Source organism: Diplotaxodon limnothrissa, linkage group LG13 (genome assembly GCF_057381915.1).
Source record: "Diplotaxodon limnothrissa isolate DT_005_m linkage group LG13, D_limnothrissa_male_GT1.1, whole genome shotgun sequence".
Taxonomy (NCBI): domain Eukaryota; kingdom Metazoa; phylum Chordata; class Actinopteri; order Cichliformes; family Cichlidae; genus Diplotaxodon; species Diplotaxodon limnothrissa.
The window spans coordinates 20906558-20922045 of NC_140608.1; the positions used below are offsets into that span (position 1 = coordinate 20906558).

The 15488-nt window shown below is 43.8% G+C and overlaps 1 protein-coding gene across 1 annotated transcript in view; it reads left to right on the plus strand.

The window, feature by feature from the left end:
* ptk7b (protein tyrosine kinase 7b) overlaps window positions 1–11685 on the plus strand; it is a 70798-nt gene extending 59113 nt beyond the window's left edge. The window contains exons 6-20 of the mRNA XM_085369478.1: window positions 2684–2814; window positions 4131–4397; window positions 4809–4945; window positions 5063–5198; window positions 7076–7195; window positions 7500–7649; window positions 8023–8170; window positions 8617–8744; window positions 9475–9675; window positions 9968–10129; window positions 10224–10456; window positions 10561–10641; window positions 10968–11119; window positions 11216–11394; window positions 11483–11685. Of these exons, the coding sequence (XP_085225604.1) occupies window positions 2684–2814; window positions 4131–4397; window positions 4809–4945; window positions 5063–5198; window positions 7076–7195; window positions 7500–7649; window positions 8023–8170; window positions 8617–8744; window positions 9475–9675; window positions 9968–10129; window positions 10224–10456; window positions 10561–10641; window positions 10968–11119; window positions 11216–11394; window positions 11483–11643 (2386 nt within the window). The 3' untranslated portion in view covers window positions 11644–11685. The remainder of the gene's footprint in view (window positions 1–2683; window positions 2815–4130; window positions 4398–4808; window positions 4946–5062; window positions 5199–7075; window positions 7196–7499; window positions 7650–8022; window positions 8171–8616; window positions 8745–9474; window positions 9676–9967; window positions 10130–10223; window positions 10457–10560; window positions 10642–10967; window positions 11120–11215; window positions 11395–11482) is intronic.
* Window positions 11686–15488: the final 3803 nt, after the last annotated feature.

Here is a 15488-nt window from a genome sequence, read left to right on the forward strand (position 1 = left end):
GTAGGGCTGCCACGATTAGTCGACTAGTCACGATTATGTCGACTATTAAAATCGTCGACGACTAATTTAATAGTCGACGCATCGTTTGAAGCTTTGTAAGATCACAAAGGACGCAGGAATGAGTAGTAGGATTTAAGGGTGTAATAACGGACTGAAACAGAAGATGGCAGCACTGCATGTACAAGGATGCCAGCTGCCGTTAAACCCCGAAGAAGAAGAAGCTGTGTCCCAGAATTCATAGCGCAGCCCAGCGCAGTTGTCAACAATGGCGGCAGCTAGTTAGTTTTAACTTTACTCTTATTATTCTTTCTGGGTCACAAAATAAACGTTTAACATATTTTCAGGCGAGAATGTAGCTGTGTAAACCTCAAATATCTGCTCAGTTTATCAAGACACCACATATTTTCAAAAGCTCTCCGACGTTTTCGGAGACGTCTGTTACCCACTAGTTCGTTAGCTAGGCGGGGGCAAGGCTAACTAGAGCCGTGAGAACACCGGACTCCCGGCAAATCGTTTTCAAACCCACCACTGTCTTTCGCTACTCAGGTTAAACATGATATATAAGTCACTTAGATAACTTAAAATGTTATTGTTTGGCTTTCTTTAGTATTTTATTTGTTCCTGAGTAAATCGGTTTGGCTAAGATTAAAGTTATAGTTTTTGCACAGCTAAATAAACTTCAAGCAGACAGCTGATCTTCAGAAGTTTGAGACGCTGGATAATATACTCCGGTGTCCTGTTATATTTTAGAAAGCAAGGAGTTTATTAAACTTCACCGAAACAATCTGCAAGTTTCATTAAAATTAATAAACTACCATCTTGTCTTTATTTTTAGTTAGCACAAACACTTCAAGCTGTAAGCTAATGATAGTTATATAAGACCAGATGCTGCTGGTGCAATAAGCTGTACGCTGTACGTCCAATGGATGATGATCTGATTAGTCGACTAATCGCAAAAATAATCGGTGACTAGTCGACTATCAAAATAATCGTTTGTGGCAGCCCTAGTGTGCAGCCATTGGTATTCCTATGAGCCCGATGAGGTGGAACCCCAGCATCGGGCTCTCGCCTCTCTATGTGCTGTTTCAACACAAAGCTCAAGATAAATTGCACACTGAGGAATGTTATTACTGGGGAAAAAAGCACGGTAAAGTTTTTTTTCTTCAGTCTGCACATCACTGGAACAAACCCATTCTCTGTAACCTATCAGAGAAGTCTGCAGGTCTCCAGTGTCCACGCTCTGAGAGGAAAAGACCCTCGAGCTACACTCAGATTACCAGCATATCCCCCGTCTTTATAAATAGGACTTCATAATAAATTTCTATATATCATGCCAGCTTTCATAGCGCCTCATGCTTATACATGAGCCCGTTCCGCACGTAGAGTACAATCCTGCTTTTCTATTTTGAAGTGATTACTGTGCTCGTTGAGCTAGGCAGGGTGAATGACTCCAATATCAATAGTTAGTCATTTGTGTAATGAGCCTGTCAGAGGCAGGTTTGGTCACCTAGGCAGTGATGAGGACTCAGTAATAAGCATGGAAGCCTAACCTCTTTGTGGCTAGGTTATTCCACAGCAGCCTGTTGTTTTGTGTGATTTAGTTTATTGATCTGGGCTGATTATAGTCCCTAAGTTACGCAGCTCTCTGCAGTGATATCATCTGTGTCTGCACTTAGGCTGTTTAGATAACCTCCCCTAGCGAATGAATGAATAACTAGTGTAGACTGTTTTTCCAAATGTGTGAAACCAAGAAAAAAAAAAACCCACACACACCATCTGGAGCTTAAGGCTATTTTTTTGCAGCCAGTTTCTGCCCCACGGGTCAAACGTGTGAAACCATACTCGTGATTGCCTTTAAAAATCGCTCTTTGCTCATTTTGTTTTCTAGTTATTTTGGCCTGTTTCCACAGACTAGTTCTCCGTCTCTCAGGTGGAAATGTACACCAGCTCCCAAAGCTCATTTCCCTCTTTCTCCTAAACAAAGAAGAAGGGATGACACAGAAATCTCACTTTTCCTGAGGGAATCCACTGTGGAACTAGATATTCTTATATGAATCCCCGCTTTTGGAAAACTCTTCTGAGGGAATGCAGATCATTCTGCAGTGGCTTTCCTTTTTCCTCTCCGAGTATTTGTTTTTCCCATGAGCTCTGCAGTGACTTGGGATCTTCTGTTTTTGCTGTGCCGGATGCTCAGCTCCTTTTCTGTCATCCCCGAAGCTGGCTTAAGGTCTGCCTTTAATTACTCCTCATTCTGTCCATCACTGACACTGATACTCCCATCGGCCTGATAGACTCCAGGGGCCAGCTGTCAGGACAGGCCTCCTGAAGCACGAGATTTTTTTTCTTTTTAATTAACTCAAAATGTAGGACACATTTGTTTCTTTGTTTTCCGTGGACAGATTCTTAGCATTTACCTCTACAGATTTAGAGCAGCAGATGGCTTGGGTTTACTGAATTGGGCCAAATTAGAATGGAAAGTCCAAATTTTCGGGCAGTTGACTTGCAGGTCAAAGCGAAACCTCTAAGAAAGGTTTGCAGATGCAGACTGAGAAAGATTTGAGGTTCGTTGGCTGTATCTGTGCAGAAATCTTCTCTCCGCTGTGCTTTTCTCTGCGAAGAATGTGCGAAATGTTGTTTGTGGATCAGTGATTGAGAGAGATTGTTTCTTTCTCTTCTTCTACAGAGTCTTCCTTCTATCCAACGGGACGCTGCTGATCACCCAGGTCAAGCCCAGGAACACGGGGACCTACAGATGTGTCGGTCGCGGCCTCAGAGGATCACAGGTTACGCTGGAGGCCTCCCTCCTCATAGCTGGTGCGTCACACACGTACACACATACAAAACTCGAGCGTAAACAATTAGAAACCCCTGTTATCCTATAATCTGAGTGGAAAGGGGCTACATATGAACACTGCCCTCCATCTCTCCTGCTCTAATCCCCCCTCCCTCCCTCCTCCTCCTTCTGCCGCTTTCACTTAGTGCCCAGATCTCTCCGATGATAATCACATTCCTGTATTGACATCCGGCCTAGCTGCATCCACTACCACGCGCCGTACAGAAGCATTTTGCTGCTTCCCCTTCATATTGTTTCCCCTTAGCGTCCAGCTGTTTTCCAAGCTTTTTTAACTCATCAAGTTTCCTCCAAAGTGAACAGCACCTGGCACTCGCTTTACTCAAGCAGTAGATGTTACATTAGATAACTCATCAGTGTGACTCAACCAGGGTAATGAGCAGTGTAATTAGGAGGTTGTGAAATGCCGAACGTCATTAAAACACGCTGCAGCTTTCCTTGCATGAGATGACTGTTTCTAAAGTGTTATAAATCAGTGTAATGTGAAAATGACATTTTAAGACTACAACAAATAAAAGTCTTTGGTGGTGCAAAAGAAGAAGAAGTTAAAAGGAAGGGGAACCAAATTATATACAAGTCCAAACACAGTGAAGCTGTTTTAATATTGTGCATGCACTAACAAAGCCGGCTCTTTCCTTGCGCCGCGTCTTCCCAGATAACCTCTTGAAACAACTTTAAAACAGCTCATTGAGGTTGAAACTACAACAAGATGACTGTAGTATCTTCTCATCTTACTAATCAGCCAGCTTTTTGAAATGCAAGTGCACGCACGTCAAATATTTTGAATAAGCTCAGGGCTAAAATTTCTTTGCATTTCAATGTCCCGGGCACTTTTTTTTCTCCTTCCCCTCTCCAGCAGCCCCTTTTCTCCCCCCAAGGGTTTTGGATTAACAAGGTACAACTGTATCTGCAGTTTTAACCCAGTGAACCACAGCTCCATTTAAATACCTTAATTCACTTAATCTGATGCTAATCCCTGTAGGCATTATAGGGGATTGTGTCACAGTAGAATTCAGTGTTTAGGGACAAGTTGAAACAGTCGCTCCCATCGTGGCTCCGCCTCATTCATTTCAGTGCCCTCCCTCTTCTCGCAGCTCTGCTTCTCTTTCATTTGCTGAGAAATGTGTTTTCTTCTCATTAATTGATTTAGATCTTAGGCTCGTACAAGGTTAAAGCACAGGTTGATGATTATTAGCGGTCCTCTAATGAACCAGCGTCAGCATTTGAATTGCTAAGTCAGTTCGTAACATTTGCTCGCTCTCTCTGGTTCCCGCTACAGAAATAGAAGACATGGTGCCCCGGGCGTCGAAGGTTTTCACAGTGAACAGCCTGCAGCAGGTAGAATGCAACGCCCCACGTGGCAAACCTCCGCCAGTGGTGTGGTGGGAGAGAGAAGGTCAGCGGGTGCCCACAGAGGGCCGAGTACACCAAGATGGGAAATATCTGGTCTTCAGTCCCACGGAGAAGGGAGATTCGGGCACCTACACCTGCGTGGCCGAGAATAAGGCTGGACGCAGGATACAGGAGGTCACCTTCACTGTGGCCAGTAAGTCCTACAAAGACCACTTTAAATGCACCCTAAATTCACTTTAACTAAGTACAGAAAGTACTTTTAAAGTGGTTGTTTGTCGTTTGTATGTATACACGGAGATGATCAAAGTTTAGATTGTAACTGTGGTGTTGCAGGCATTTAAAAGGAAGATGGGATCTTGAGAGCTAAGAAGCATGATGCGTAGAGCATGAAGTGAGAGGGCAGAGCGCAAGCTTGCTAATGTTAGCAGGATACATCCAGTATCCCAGATGTATCCTACAGTAGGTTTATTAATGCTGGGAGCATTGGGTCCTCTAACAGAAGCTAATGTGTATTTTGTCTGTTCAGTGAGCCTAGGTGATTGACACATTGGATATTCCTTCAGGGCAGCGATATGTAGCTGAAGAGTTGTCTCTTTGTCCACAGCTCCCCCAGTGTGGGTGGACATGCCTAAGGACAGCCATTTAGAAGAAGGTAAACCCGGTTACCTCCACTGTCACGCTCAAGCCAACCTCCAACCTGAGGTCACCTGGTTCCGCAGCAGCAACATCATTCAGCCCGAGGTAGGTTTTCACTTTCCTCACTGTCTTTTTCTTTTAACGACATACAGAAGAAAGCTGGTCTGTTTGTGCCTTCACAGTTTTACTAAAACTTTTTGTCTTTTTTTTTTGTCTCACCAGGACATCCGGTTTAAGATATTCCCTAACGGGACCCTCAGGATCAACAATGTGGAGGTCTATGATGCACATGTGTACAGCTGTCAAACCAAAACTCTGGGTGGACAGCTGACGGGATATGCTAAGGTCGCTGTGCTCGGTAAGATGCGTGGGAATCACTTAGCTGATCAGTATATACTAGAGATGGCACGATACCACTTTTTTATGTCCGATACCGATATCATAAATTTGGATATCTGCCGATACCGATATGAATCCGATATAGTGTTTTTTAATCAACAAAACTGTTTTTTAAATATCTTGCTGCATTTTGTATAAGTTCATACTCAAGTTTAAAACAACAACTACACTAAAGCTATTCTGTTATACCTGTATGCAAAAAAAAATATTTCATAGTTCAGCAATACTGATCAATCTAATAAACTTAGACCTACACCATCCTCCCTATTCTGGTATTTTAAAGAGTACTTAGCATAAATATTAAGCAACCTAACTAATAGAGTTCCAACTCCCAGCAACAATAAAAATAAATAAATAAAAAATAGGGAACCACCCCTCACGCTCCACCTCATGATGCTTAATCGACGTAATCAACCTTAATTTGATGCAGTGTGGAAAAAAAATGCACAGAAATCAATTATTTTTCAAGAAATATTAAATAGATTCAACATCTTTCTTCAACAAAATTGCAGACTGCACAGATGGTACCTTCCCAAAGTAAAAAGTACTATAGCTTACTAGGGTATATTAGACTTAATAGTTACTATATACAGTAATTGACTTCTATTCATTTTACATCAAATTAAAACTTTGGGTGTCAGATAATTATTTATTAAAAGCTCGACATTTTAAATGAGAATAAGAAAGAAAAGTATGTCTTTGTGCCCTCTTTTCCCTGTTAATGCCCTATCGGCCCCCCTGGCTAAACTTTGCTAGATCCGCCCCTGCACAGTTACCAGCGTCAGCTATGTAGAAAAAGATCCTGGAGTAGAAAGTAATATTAAATACATTCTAACAATAGCTGATCAAGCTTAAACGTGCTGCTGTTGTTCAGCCGCTGGTTTCCTCTTTCTGGTGCAAAGTGGGCCAAAAGCAAACTAGAGTCACGGACTCCCGACAGAAAAGCCGATCAGCTGATCGTTAAGCAGTTTCATGATTGAAGTAGCAGCAAGAAGAGGCAGTCGCTTGTTAAGCTTAACGCAGGAATGCTTTACAAACATTCAGAGATGGACTTACACACTTGCTTTACTTCTCTCGGGATAACTTTATCGGAGATGAAATGCCGGGTTGCTAGCGAAGCTCCAAATGCTATCCAGACCACCGACAGGTCCCGCATGCCACAGCCGCTCTATCACGTGATGCATACTGCTCCGATGTGCTAACGTTCTGAGGTGAGTTACGGGGTGTTGCAAGTTTTGTGAGGTGCTTTCGTGATATTTAATGGATCGGATTACATTTTTTATTTTTCTCCGATATCCGATCCAGTAATTTAGGTCAGTATCGGACCGATACCGATACGTAATATCGGATCGGTCCATCTCTAGTATATACAGTGGATTATCCTTTGTTTGCTCCGAATCTATTTGAAGATATTTCCCGGAGATAAAGATGATGTGTAATGAGCGAGAGAATGATGAGCAATACGGCGCTGAGATGAAAAATAAATGCGATGTGGTCATGGCTGTGGGCTTGTGTGCGTGGTTTTCTATAACTGTGTTGTGGATCTGGGGACCCTGCAGGACACCCACAGAGATGTAAAATATGACTCACACACAACAGCTTTAGCTTAGCCTCCATTTGTAACGTGGTATCTCCATGATCAATTCTTATCTGATCTCATAAAAGGTGTGACATGCCATGATCTCAACCTCTGATAGATCTCAGCTTTTACGCTCATCAGATCTGTGTGCTCGTCGTGCCTGTTGACACATTTTTCCCAAATATGTCTGAACATGATTTGCGTCAGCTTAGTGTCATCCGTGTGTGACGTGTGCTGTGCTTTTACTTGTGTTTCAGAGAAACTAAAGTTCACCCCAACCCCGCAGCCTTCCCAGTGCTTGGAATTGGACAAAGAGATCCCCATCCAGTGCTCGGCTAAAGGAAGAGAGCCCCCCACCATCCGCTGGTCCAAAACAGGTCTGCTGCCACTGATTCCACTTGCTATAGCTTCAGATCTGATGAGGAATGGCTGTTGAGCAATATTTCACCCAGAACCCTTTAGCAGGCATTAATTCTTCAATGCTTATGATGACAAATGTCATTTCCGCAAGAATATGTAGCAACCTGTGTAGAATAAACACAACGTGAGGGCGATTTATCACCACAGATCACTTCCCTCCTCCATCTGCAGTAGCCATAATAGTCTAATTAACCACTTGAATCCCACATGGATAACCAGACCAGCTCTTGTCCCCGTGTGTCTCTCTGGCTCCCCCTGCAGATGGAGGAGAGCTGCCGCCTCACGTCAAGCAGAAAAACGGCCAGCTCCGTTTCACCAAAGTCACTCGAAGCGACGCTGGCAACTACACCTGCATCGCCTCCAACAGCCTCCAGGGGGAGATCCGGGCCTTTGTGACCCTCACCGTAGCCGGTAAACCACTGTCTCATCGTCATGGAAGCAGGGAGTAGTGAAAGAAAGGGTCCACGCTACTGTATTAGTCATCAGCCCCACATCAGGAGGACTTGTGGTCTTGGTGCATGTGAGGGTGGTTTTATAGCAAGGCGGTCACTGATCATTGCCATTAAGTTTCAAACACAGCAGCATTTATTGTGTAGTTGGTGGCCTTTTTACAGTCTGGTTAATGAATTGCGTTTGGGTTGTAGATTATCTGGGAGGACAGTGACCACAATCAGCACAAGCTGTAAAAGAGGTGCTGTCGCCCCAGATGTGGTTAAAGTGTTGTATTAATATGATTTGTTTGTTTCTGTGCGTGTTTGTGTGTGTGCTTTTTGTGCACAAACAGTGCACGTTCGCTTCAAGGTGGAACCAGACAACACGACGGTGTACCAGGGTCACACTGCGATCCTGCACTGTCAGGCAACGGGCGATCCCAAGCCTCACATCCACTGGGTGGGTAAAGACAAGCCGCTGGACATCAGTAATAACAGAAGGTAAATGAAACACATTTGTCTTCTCCACAGCTCAGCCTTCGTGGATTAGGATTACACAGTTGACACGACTGATTAAAGCTCCATCTCCACACATTCGTTGTGGATTTAGCTTGTGCTAACATAGAATTATAACCTTGGAAACAAACGAGTATGAGAGTTTACGTTTCATTTGCTCCGTCAGAATGTGCCAGAGCAAATAAAGCTATTATTTAAACACGCTTTCCCCACTTTCCTGTGCTGGGCCAATCATAGCCCTGATGGTCTAATTTGGTAATGTTAGCTAAATATATTAATGTATTCTGAAAGCACTGCATTTCTTGACCCTGAATTGCACAAATTATAGCCATTATCTTTAAATCAGATGATTTTTAATGATGCAGATATAAAATCAGATTCAGATTGGACACTGAGACCTCTGTGTTTTTCTGTCTCGCTCCTTCTTCCAGGTTCCAAACGATGCCCAATGGCTCCCTAGTGATCAGGGACGTGACTACGGATGACACCGGCAAATATACCTGTGTGGCCGGAAACAGCTGCAGCATCAAAGACCGCGTGGCTCAGCTGTATGTAGTGGGTGAGTTTGGCACACTCGTACATATTTGCATACACAGGCTTTGCTTTATCAGGAGCAAATGGGCACAGAATCACAAGTGTAGGATGAAGGCTTTAATTAAACCTTCAGCCTCTGTCTGTCATCCGTGCGGACAGGTTAATAACCACAGGCGCGTCTCTGACGCCACGGCTGTCACCGAGGTGATGGGATCGGGCAGACGCTGGATCTAATAAAGCTTCGCACTCTGTGGCTCCTTGTGTGCCGACTAAAGCTGAAAATTACAGTCACGCACTAGCACTCGTGTCCCACATCACCTCATTTTCTCCCAAAGTAGCAGGATGGTATTCCAGCTTTGCTTTTTTGTTTTGGAGACAATTAAATTTAGATGTTTGTCGCGCCTTGTAAAAGACAAGTAATTGACTGTAACAGGGCAGCTCAGATAAATGGAAGGACCGTATGTATGTTTGTAAGTCAGTTTGTGGTTTTAACTGTGTTAAAATTCACCACAAATACCTTTTCTATCATCCGCTTGTTCCAATCTTATTTTTAAAATCCTGTTCTATGAAACGTTTACGTTCGTGTTTACACTAAAGTTGATGCTTTTACCATTAACTGTGTTGCATCTTTCACTGTGGTGAAAGATTTAGCGTTCTGGTAACACAGTCTGTTGTGTGTGTAAGACTTAAATCCATGCACAGTGTACTTCTTAGCCACGTTTTAGTCAGCCCCAATTTTCACCTGTGCCAAACAGACAAACCGGTGCATTTCCCGACTGAAGAGGATGAAAAGGCTCCTTACAAGATGATCCAAACAATCGGTCTGTCGGTGGGAGCGGCTGTGGCCTACATCATTGTGGTCCTGGGACTCATGTTCTACTGCAAGAAGAGACGCAACGCCCAAAGAATGCAGAAGGGCCAGGATGGAGAGGAGCCCGAGATGGAGTGCCTTAATGGTATGATTGCTGATAAAGTTGTGGTTACAGTTACACAATAATCCTGTATGCTATTTCAAGATCTTTGCTGCCACCCTGTGTTCATTTTATTGATTACACTTAACATGTAAAAAGGCAAAAAAAAGTTTTGAGCAGAGCAACAAGTATCAGTTTGTTTCCTCCGTTCTATATTCTGTATATACAATGCATTTTAACATATTATATAAAACATGTTCTAAATCGATCAGATTTATTCATATTTGTACTACGTCTGTGACCTTTGACCCAGTAGAATATTTGTTGTGTTCATCAGGCGGAGCAGTCCAACAGAACGGCCACACCACTGCTGAGATCCAGGAAGAGGTGGCGCTCACCAACATGGGTACCATCGCAACCACAGAGAAACGCCACAGCCACGTCAACAACGATAAGCTCCACTTTCCCCGGACAAACCTACAGACCATCACGACTTTAGGTAGAGTAGTCTATGCATCTCTGTTTTCTGTGAAAAAAGTGTATTGCGCTTCTGCGCTCACATTTTGCTGTGTGTCACGTGAATGTTTGCTCAGGAAAAGGGGAGTTTGGGGAGGTGCTGCTATCCAAAGCTAAGGGAATCGAAGAGGGCGAGGAGGAGACGGTGGTTCTTGTGAAGAGCCTGCAGACCAGAGATGAGCAGCTCCAACTCGACTTCCGCCGGGAAGCAGAAATGTTCGCCAAGCTAAGCCACCCCAACGTCGTCCGCCTGCTGGGCCTCTGCAGGGAGGCGGATCCTCACTACATGATCCTAGAGTACTATGACCTGGTAATCTCATACTAACACACATACAGACACAAACGCAGAAGAAGTGCAGAAATGTTGTTTTGTACCTGACGCACTGCTCTCTATGTCTGCTTTTCTCATGCCAGGGAGATCTAAAGCAGTTCCTGAGAATTTCCAAAAGCAAAGATGACAAAGTCAAGAGTCAGCCTATCAGCACCAAGACCAAAGTAAGCAGTGAACTGTGCAGCATGAGTGACATATAACAGCCTTCTGCACACCAGAAGCCATTGAAATAAACGGAAACGGAAATAAACTGTTATACAGAGCTCTGTATTTTTGTCTTTGGGCTCTGCTGCAGTATCGTGTAGGCCATCCTGTCTGAAACAGGCCATTGTAGCTTGACCTTTAACCTTCTGAACTCATCACTGTTAAGTTACAGTAACCATTGAGGAATTGTTGAACTTTGCTCACTTTGAACTTCTATGTTCTTATCAAAGTCTCTCTACCATGACACCCCCCCCCCCCCCCCCCCCCCCCCCTTTTCCCCCTCCAGGTTTCCATCTGCACTCAGGTGGCTCAGGGCATGGAGCATCTTTCCAATCACCGCTTCGTTCACAAAGACCTCGCCGCCCGAAACTGCCTGATCAGCAGTCAGAGGCGTGTCAAAGTGTCGTCACTCAGCCTCAGCAAGGACGTTTACAACAGGTCTGTTCAAAAACATACAATAAAGTCTCCTCTGAGTAGAATCATCTGGTTAATATTTCCATCCCTTTGTTATTTCTCTGGTGTTCACATGTGTAGTGAGTACTACCACTACAGGCAGGCGTGGATCCCGCTGCGCTGGCTCCCAACAGAGTCTGTGTTTGAAGATGACTTCTCCACCAAGTCGGACGTGTGGGCCTTCGGAGTGTTGATGTGGGAAGTATTCAGTCATGGGGAAATGCCATACACCAAACTGAGCGACGACGAAGTGTTAGAAGGTGAGTTTGACGCTGCAACACATTACTGTCTTTACCCCAGGAAGAGGGAATCGCTCTTTAAAAGGCATCTCATCCCATTTTTCTGCAGGTCTCCAGGCAGGAAAGCTGAAGCTACCCCTTCCGGACGGATGCCCCTCTAAAATCTACAAGCTGATGGTCCGCTGCTGGGCACTGAGCCTCAAAGAGCGCCCCTCGTTCACCGACATCGTCCACGCCCTGGGAGAGCTGCCCTCTGACAGCAAAGTCTGAAGTGACCAATCATCTCACAGCAGAAAGGAACTGTTACCAACTCTGCCCCGCCCCCCCTTCCCCTAAAATACAGACAGGAATGCTGGATTATTTAGTCTCACACATTTCAGGGAAGAGAGTTGAGGGGGAAGAAAAAAGAAAAAAAAAAAACTTTAATTTTTTATGCATTTCAACAATTTTTTGAGTGTGGATTAGACTTGTTTGCTATATGAGTGGAACTGCACTCACCTTTGTATGAATGGCTTCGTGCGAGCAGTGCCAGGAGTTTGCCTTCACCGCAGTATGGACGATCCTCCCCCACCTCCAGCCTCCGCCTGTGGTTCCACTGTGACCCCGCCCGTCTGCGGCCGTTTTCGTTTCACGGAGCCTCACAACCTCAGTGCCTCTGCCCCTTCACACACACTCACACACACACTCTCTAAGTTTGTAGGAATGATGGTGCATTCGCTGGCTCTGATTAGTGCAAAGGATTTGCCTGAAATGTCACGTCACCACTTAACTCCTTGGAGTTTTCTCATTAATCTAAAGAGGATATTGAAGAGAAAGTGGGGCACAGTGGGACTGCAGTGGAGCGATGAAGCCTCTGTAGATAATCAGCCACTTTACTAGTGTGTCGAGTGAGGTCGTTTAAACTGGTCTGTTCCCCTCGCAATTACATCGAGCTGCATCCCGAGTCCGCCACCCTGACCCCTCAGGTGTCTGCTCTCTCTCCACCGGGTACAATCCCCCAAATTGTTTGCTTTTGTGTGTTTGAGTGAGTGTGTGTGTACATGCACTGAACTGTTGTCCCTACAGACAGATAAGGAATGGGGTTTTGCATGAAGGTTTGTGGAAAACAAGTAATCCGTGTTACGGTAACACTTCCGGAACAACGACAACAAAGAAGCATGTTTTATAGCCAAGGAACATGTTGAACGGATGAGATCGTGCCAGTGTGGGCTTTATACATTTTTATAAGTGTGCTCTGTTAACTTTGAGGTGCTTACAGGTCACTGCTGATGGGTAGGAGTACTCATTTTTACCACACGAACACCATCGTGTCCTCTCAGCTGCAGGAATTGAACCCGCCGCCACGTTTGACCTGCTTTATTCTCTCCAGAGGTCCAATCACAGTTTCTCTCCTGGTCCACCTGTTTTGTGCAATGCTGCGAAGCGGACCATCACACCAGGCAGTGTGTACATAATGTTAGAAGCCTTGCACTAACTTCACTTAAAAGATTATCCCTTTTTTATATATATATATAAATATATATATCATGTTGTGTAGAAGGACATGCAGGTGCCTGGTTATTTATGATGAAGGTCCTGTCTTTTGTTTTTTTAACTGTAATAGAAAGGTACTTCTGTGAGGTGGTTTATGCTATGTATTCATTCTCACGGTCCATCTCGGTGTGCGTTCAGTCTGGTAACCGGCTGGGTATGCTAACACAAAGTACAAAGGAGGTCAAAAGAGTGACTGCAGGTCACCAGTGCTCGTTTAAGTGCCTAGTAAATGAAGGATTATCTTAACCGTTTCCCTTTCTGTTTGTTGTTGTTTTTACATCATCTAATCATATGCAATGGCCTTTGTTTATGAACCTGTTTTTATACGTTGTTTTTAGTGTAATATTTTGTTTTTATGAATGCTAGGCACTCACAACTAGACCTCTTTCTTTTTTAAAATCTGCTTCAGCACATGTTCACAGTAATCACAGATGTATACAAAAGCATACATGCTGCTGTCAATAAAGGTTCACAGTGTTTTTACCCAGTTTGTTGTGACAGTTACTTTAACTTCTTAATATTTTCAGCTCAGTGTTTATGCTGAGGTTGTAACAAATATTTGAAAAAAAAAAATGTGGTAATTCAGCTGTGTACAAGTTCACCCCCAAATAAGGTGTTGGAGTGGTGAGAAATAAATGCCTTGTTTTTTGTATTGAAGTGAAAATATGTTGTAAATCATGGAGCTGGTGGCTTCTTCACTGATACCAGAGTGTTGTGTGACACGCTCTTCTTGCAGCCGTGTTACAACAAAATATGAGGTTAAGCATAAGTGATGAAATCTTAAATGAGGTGGATTGTTTATCTCTTGCAAGTCTCTACAAGTTACACACACATAATTAAAGTGTGTGTGGTGGTGGTGGTGGGGGCTAGAAGTAGGACTAAAAGGATTTGTACTTTATAGTGTTGGGCTGTAGTTTGTTAAACCACTCTTATGACCTTGTAAAAGTACATCCAGTACTGTTTTTTTCTTTATCCAAATAAAAAGTCTCTGTTGTAGCCACTAGAAGGCGCTGTGTGGTTAGGTAAGGATTAAAGCTGACACTTGAGGCTTGCCAAACATTTTTTCCCTATTATAATTTGTTTACAGTTTAATGTGATAACTAGCTTTTAAAGAAGTTTCCTCAATGGGTCTATGTGCTTAGTGAGTTTTAGCACTCCCTCAGTCATTATGGGTCTCCTCCTAACTTTGAGCACTGTGCAATTTGTGTGTGTGTGCGTGCGTGTGTGTGTGTGTGTGTGTGTGTGTATGGGGGGGGGCTTTGATGGATCTGCACACAGCACCGTGCGCATGTCACTTTTGGGCCTCGTTCGGTGCGCGTGACATACCGAGAAGCAACACTGAATAGAAATGAGTCTGTTAACGCAATAAATGTCTTTCCACTGCGGTGATGTTATAACAATTTTCCGAGTAAATCTGCGTTTCACCGAACTTTCGATTTTGTAGTTCACTTGCAATAAAAATCCCCTGAGCATCCTGCCAGTGAACCATTTTCAAATGCCTCAAAACTCTGGCGTTTGTTTTAACTTGCCCGTAAGACCAGGTGGGTGGAGGTTGTTCCATCGTTTCAAACAGTGCACCTAAGTGCCTCTGACTGATTTCCCTCTGATACCTTTTTCTTCTTTTAAATGAATACGGATTACACGTTTCAAAGAAAACCTAATGATGAATGATATCAGTTTAAGTTGTTTTTTCTTTGCTGTCAGGTCCACTTGTAGAGGAGGAAGCCATCTCTGACGACACTGGTAACACATTTTACTAAGTGGGCAGGAACTGTTGCAAAGGTGAGCAAGATGAAGTAAACAGACAGTGACTGCACCTTGCTTTACAGTGGCGTTATTAAAAAGTTGGTAGGAAGCAGCAGGCTTCATACTCAAAGGAACTTGCCTATTACAGTTACATTACCTGTTCAAGTCGATGTGCGATAATCTGGCACCTTAAATGATCTCATATTGCTGAATTATCTACAGTAACAGTGCCGCACACATGCACTTCAGATAAAAGGAGATGATATAGTTCAACTTCCGGGAAAATGGGAGTTTGCTGTATGGTATAGGCGCCACAACCTGTGGGTAATTAAAATAAATAAATAAAATAAAAGTTGGATGTTTTGTTATGTTAGTGCCTTTTTACTTCTCCACGGTGACGTTGTCGGTTAGCGCAACCATTTTGGTATTTATTCTAATTAGTGTGCTTCGCTGACCAATGACAGCACTCCTCAGATAATCCTCAGCCAATCCGTACACGACGCTGTGACTCACCAAATAAGGAGAGACAGCACCAAATAAGGAAACATTGTATCTCTTTATAAGGAGGGAAGTAGTTCCTCGGCTGAGGTATTACTCCGCTGTCGCTTTCGCTGTCTTAAATTTTGAGGTTTATGTTCGTTTGTGACACACGGAAAGAGAAATACTGTAACATTATCTGAGAGAAACTTCGACTTGTGTGCGAGCAAATCGACACTCGAGCTATTTTCGGTTCACATGGCGGACTAGGTGACGTGGCGCAGCAATATGGAGGTCGCTCTTCGCGCTTTCCTTTTTGAGAAAGTGCTCAGAGTTTTGGAAATAGAGGAGGAGGGTGA